Consider the following 6,000-nt stretch of genomic DNA (forward strand, 5'->3'; position numbering starts at 1 on the left):
CCCATGGCCCATGTCTGTTCTCCAATGGGTCCCACGCACAAAACACACTCATATTTACACCAAAATCAATATTGGGTCTCACCTCTATTACACCAAAAATAAATCCAACAAATTTACATGATTATACCAATACATTTTGTTGGCCCAACCACATCAGCCAGTGGTGTAGCCAGGATTTTAGTCCAACAGGGGCACAATTAAAATAGCGTGGGTCCGCTGCCCCCGAATTTTTTTGTGAGATTATTTATATGACACAAATATAATCACTAGTAATAGTTTCAAGTAATAAAACAATCTTGGTTTTAAGGCCGGGTCAACAAAGCTCACAAATGGTCCAATCATCTGGTGGTTAAAGAGATTTGTAGTGAGAGAATTGAGCAAGTTTAGAGAGAGCGCCCAAGATACCTCTAGAAGTTCGATCCCCTTTAGTATGACGGGGCCTCTGTATTTATAGTGTTCTGTCTCACGTGACCCGCCATGGGCACATGGATGTTGAGTTGGTAAGCATTGGGTCTTGGATCTGTTAGGCTCGACTGTATGACTCGCATGAGTCTTGTTGAGAAGATAGCTCAGGTCGTGGGCCTGTTGAGCTCGATTGTATGACTTGCATGGGCTTTAGTACGAAGATAGCCCAAGCGGTAGACCTGTTGGGCTTGACCGAATTATTGCAAGTGCGGATTTTGGCCCATACGGCTGTGAAAATAGTTGAAAGAACGATGCTATTCGAGTATCTTTTGATTACATAAATTCGCTCAACATCCAACAGGGAAGCATTTACCATTTATAATAGGCCAGCCGAGACTGGTCACTGGTGCATTCATGTGGGTTGGTTGTAGTAGTTGAGCGATTAAAACAAAATGTTTGAGGAGTGTTCCATTATGGCAATCATCGCCCAACAATTTTGGGTTTCTTGTGACGGATCTTCCAAACCCACGTCAATAACAAAGAAACAAAGTTGTTTCTTTGTTATTATCTCCTTTCTTTCTCCATATATCCATCAAGTAACAGAGAGAGAGGAGGAGGAGAGGAGAAATGACAGTCATTGCTGGAGCTGCTTGTTCTTCAACTGTGTTATTTGGAAGCCGAGAAGGAGGAGCGACTAGGCCTTCTCTTGCTCAGTACAATGGGCTTAAAGCAGGGGAGAACATGCAAATGGGTTCAGGAGGGGCTAGGGCAAGTGGGTTTGTTTCTACTACAGGTATGCGCCTTATCAGTCCCTAATTGATCACAAAAAGGAAGATATATACGAATCCAGAATTATCTGATCAATTTTGAGTATTTATGTATGCAAGTTGTATTTGTTGGTGTTTGGTGTTTGTTACGTTACATGGTGAGTTGTTGCTCTTAATGAAGCATGCCTGTCAGGTGTTCCTGAAAATGCCAAGCTCATATTTGAAATTTCAAAATAATGTTTTGTGTATCTGTAGAATCAAACTTCCTGTCTCAGTTCATTATTATAGAGTTGCATATTGAAATTGGGAGCTAAAAGCTTGTTCATTATAACATGCTATTGGGCAGAACTTTTTGTTTCAATGCAGCTAACTCAGCACTGGTTGCCACTACAGATTGATCTAGATGATATTCTTGTCTCTACCTTTTCTATTTTGGGCATTTAAGGGACATAAAATTGATCATCGTTTAAACTTGTGCTTCATTGATGCTGTTGCTCATGAATATATCTTATGCCATTAACAATCAGCCATTGCAAAGAAAATTTGATTTTTTTTTTCCTTTTAATTCTATAAGAAGGTTTAGATTTTGATGTAGTTTCCTTCCTTCAGCTCCAAAATGCAGAACAATAAGGGCAATGGCTTCCCCAACTGTCTCTGCACCAAAGAGAGAAAAAGATCCCAAGAAAAGAGTTGTTATTACTGGCATGGGTCTAGTTTCAGTTTTTGGCAATGACATTGACACGTTTTACAACAAACTCCTCGAGGGAGAGAGTGGGATCAGTCTAATCAATAGATTTGATGCTTCTGATTTCTCAGTCCGTTTTGGTGGTCAGATCCATAATTTTTCTACCAAAGGTTACATTGATGGGAAGAACGATCGCCGTCTTGATGATTGCTGGAGATACTGCTTGGTTGCTGGCAGAAGAGCCCTAGAGGATGCCAACCTGGGCACTGAAGTCCTTGAAAAAGTAAGTCAATTTACTTTCTTGTCAGATGTTTTACGCCTATTACTGCAAGGAGAACTAACGAAAATACTATATCTATCCGGCCCACAGATGGACAGGACAAAAATTGGAGTGTTGGTGGGAACAGGCATGGGGGGCTTAACAGCTTTTAGCAATGGAGTTGAAGCTCTTATACAAAAGGGACACAAGAAGATAACTCCATTCTTTATCCCTTATTCCATAACCAATATGGGGTCAGCATTGTTAGCTATAGACACTGGCTTAATGGGACCAAATTACTCCATTTCAACTGCTTGTGCAACTGCAAACTATTGCTTCTATGCAGCTGCTAATCACATCAGAAGAGGCGAAGCAGATATCATGGTGGCTGGCGGGACTGAGGCAGCCATTATACCTACAGGTGTTGGTGGTTTTATAGCTTGCCGGGCTTTGTCGCAAAGAAATGACGAACCCCAGAAAGCTTCAAGACCTTGGGACAAAAGTCGTGATGGTTTTGTCATGGGAGAAGGCTCTGGTGTGCTGGTACCAAAACGTCAATTTTATTTTGGCTTTGTTAGCATTGACATTACTCCCATCTTTTTTGCGTTCCCTAATAAATGGTACGAAATTTCTTGATCGAGAGTAGATTATGGAGAGCTTGGAGCATGCAATGAAGAGAGGCGCCACCATAATCGCTGAGTATTTGGGTGGAGCCATTACTTGTGACGCTCATCATATGACTGATCCTCGATCAGATGGTCTTGGAGTTTCCTCTTGCATTACCAAGAGCTTAGAAGATGCTAAAGTTTCCCCTGAAGAGGTAGAGGCATTCACTGATATCTTGAAACAAAAGGGATCTTAGATTTAATTTTCATGGAAGGAAGTCATATCAAATTGGCAACGATAATGCTTTGCAGGTGAACTACATTAATGCACATGCAACGTCAACATTGGCAGGGGATTTAGCAGAGGTCAGTGCAGTCAAGAAGGTCTTCAAGGACACATCTGAGATAAAGATGAATGGGACTAAGGTTAGAAACGCTCTTTATATCTACATACATGCAGTTCAATTTTGTATCTCCATTGAACTAGAAAATCTATTAACAATAACAAATCTAATCGCACGACTATAAAGCATTGTTCCTAAATATGCTCGCACGTTTTTCCGGTTTCAGTCGCTGATTGGACATGGGCTTGGGGCTGCTGGTGGATTGGAAGCCATAGCAACTATAAAAGCAATCAACACTGGCTGGCTGCATCCAACTATCAACCAAGAGGTACGCAAACAAAACCCACATTTCACATACGCGTCTCTCAATTTTGTGAATGTTTAAAGTAGTTTCCTAATGCAATTCCATGCCAATATTTGTCTTGTAGAACTTGGAGCCGGCTGTTACGATCGATACTGTTCCCAACGTGAAGAAGAAGCATGAAGTTAATGTTGGTATGTGTAAAATATTCTCTCTCTCTATCTATCTAGCTCTCATTCTGTTCCATAAAAGAAAGTACACCTTCAAAACTTATGCAATCTATTTTTCTTGTAATACTCTGCAGCTATATCTAACTCCTTCGGCTTCGGAGGGCACAACTCAGTGGTGGTTTTTGCTCCTTTCACACCCTAAACAACACTCACTCAAGGCATGCATGACATCTTTTTTCTCCTTCATTTGTTTTTCCCCTTACGAAAATCATTGATTTCGGGCAGCAACATTGCTTATTAGACAGGATGACAGAGATAAATTAATTCTCAGAATTATTTTCTTGAATTTTCTCATTTACTCTCATCAGTTTGATGAGAGCGAATTCAATGTTATCTAATTACTAAATAAACAGTTCTCCCATAATAAAAGCGTTGCAGTCAAGTCATTTTGAACCAGAGAATGTGCTTCTCTACCTATTTATCTTTTATTTATCTAATTAATAGCTAGTCTAAGTTTGATGTAATAATCTTATGTACTTTATAGTTTAATTAGTGTAAAGAAACTGTTGTTTAATTAAGCTAACTTAACTTTTACGCCGACAATAAAGTTAAATCAAAACCCACTTGCTTAGATGCTAATTACTGTACTTTGTGGCTTGATATTGACAACTCAAGCTTAATCAACCTATTGTTCCTTACTGACCCATTACACTTTATATTGTTCATGTTTATATTAATTGAAATAGATTAGGGTATCATTAGGAAAAATAACATTAATATTTTTTGATGGGACTAAGACCCCACATTGTTAAAGGCACTTGAAGCCTAAGCATCATGAGCTTTAGTAGACTAAAATAATGTTTAATTTCTTTATTAATCTTCAGCTCTTACCAATATTATTATTTCCTCTCATTCTTCAATCTCATTAGATAACAATAACCTTCAATCTCAGTAGAAAACACACTCAAGTGCTTCGTTTAATTAATTAATTATTTTAGAATTTTTAAAATTCCTAAGAGCCATTATTAAGTTGAAGATAATATATATATATATATTCTTTGGGGCTTTCCAATAAATTGCACCAAGTGCTTGTTTAATTAATTAATTATTTTAGAATTTTTTAAATTCCTAAGAGCCATTATTAAGTTGAAGATTATATATATAATGTATGTATATATTCTTTGGGGCCTTGCTTGTTTGAACTTTTTTTTTTCTTAAATGTGTAGAGGTTTTTTCAAATAGCAATGTTACAGATTCTCAAGTTAGGACCTCTAATTGCATGTGACAAATGAGATAGTCATTGATCATAAATATATAAGTAGGACCCTCTTTAATATCCAACACTTCATATGAATTGGAGATAAAATGAGTGTCATAAATTGAGAGTCCCAAGCTTTTTTTTTTTTCCTAGTCTTATCCCCTTATTTAGGGTTGTAAGAAAATTACCCGAAAAACTGAAACCGAATGATCTTTTTTTTTTTTCAAAAAATATCTAGTGAGAACCGACCAAAAACCAACTGAATAACCAAAATAAGCAACTGATCAATAGATTAAATTTTTATAAGAAAATTAAAAAAACAGACCATTTACACCTCATTTTTTGTGAGGGTAACGCTCCATGAGGAAGCAAATGGTCAATCCTAGGTTGGTTAGAGCATCCACAGTGGTGCTTGTAATATCAAGCACTCCAAAACCATTCTCTCTCTTCTCTTTTATCCTACGTGGCACAATTTGATTGGATGAGTGAATCCCACAATATATACTATTCAACAACATTTCATACATTTCAACACTTCATACTCACTTTCTCTATTTTCTCTCTCTTCCTTTTTATCATCTCTCTCTTCCTTTTCATATCTCTCTCTTCTTTTTCATCTTCTCTCTTTCTTTTTATCATCACTCTCTTCATTTTTATCACCTTTTTATTCTTTTTCATCATCTCTCTTCACTATTCATCAACTATATACATACTCCAACTCTCAAGTATCATTTTTCCACAACTAAATTTTCAAGTGTCATTTTTCACCCATTGTGTGCATGTAGCGCTATACTTATCAAAAAAGTAACATTTCAAGTACTTGAAATACCCTCCATTATACCCATTGTGAACATCTAGCACTTAACTTATCAAGAAAGTATCATCTTAAGTACTTCAAAAACATCTCATTGTGGATGCTCTTACACCAAACAAATTGGTCTCCGCGTGGGGTATCAAAATTGTAGCAGAGGATATGTTTTAATTAATAAACAGTGGATTTAATTGATCTTGTATTTTAAGCAAAAGGCGATGGAGTGGAAGGCATCTTACATATAAATATATTCAATGGAGGGAACAAAGAGTTGCTTATTGTGTGAAAAAGATGATTAAGAAATACTTAATTATTCTTAATTTTTGTTTAATCAAAACCCTTCTCTTTTCTCCTTAATGTTCTTCCATGAAGAGCTAAAGAAAGCACTTTTTGAC

General features: G+C 37.1%; 1 protein-coding gene across 1 annotated transcript; it reads left to right on the plus strand.

Annotated features, from left to right (window-relative positions):
• Nucleotides 1–877: 877 nt before the first annotated feature.
• On the plus strand, nt 878–4,022 carry LOC119981326 (3-oxoacyl-[acyl-carrier-protein] synthase I, chloroplastic-like). Its single transcript, XM_038824412.1, has 8 exons — nt 878–1,198; nt 1,782–2,140; nt 2,228–2,659; nt 2,763–2,936; nt 3,034–3,147; nt 3,292–3,393; nt 3,494–3,560; nt 3,671–4,022. The coding sequence occupies exons 1-8, from the start codon at nt 1,033–1,035 to the stop codon at nt 3,736–3,738; spliced, it is 1,482 nt and encodes a 493-aa protein (XP_038680340.1). The 5' UTR covers nt 878–1,032; the 3' UTR covers nt 3,739–4,022.
• Nucleotides 4,023–6,000: the final 1,978 nt, after the last annotated feature.

The sequence above is a fragment of the Tripterygium wilfordii genome, chromosome 16, assembly GCF_013401445.1.
Source record: "Tripterygium wilfordii isolate XIE 37 chromosome 16, ASM1340144v1, whole genome shotgun sequence".
Taxonomy (NCBI): Eukaryota; Viridiplantae; Streptophyta; class Magnoliopsida; order Celastrales; family Celastraceae; genus Tripterygium; species Tripterygium wilfordii.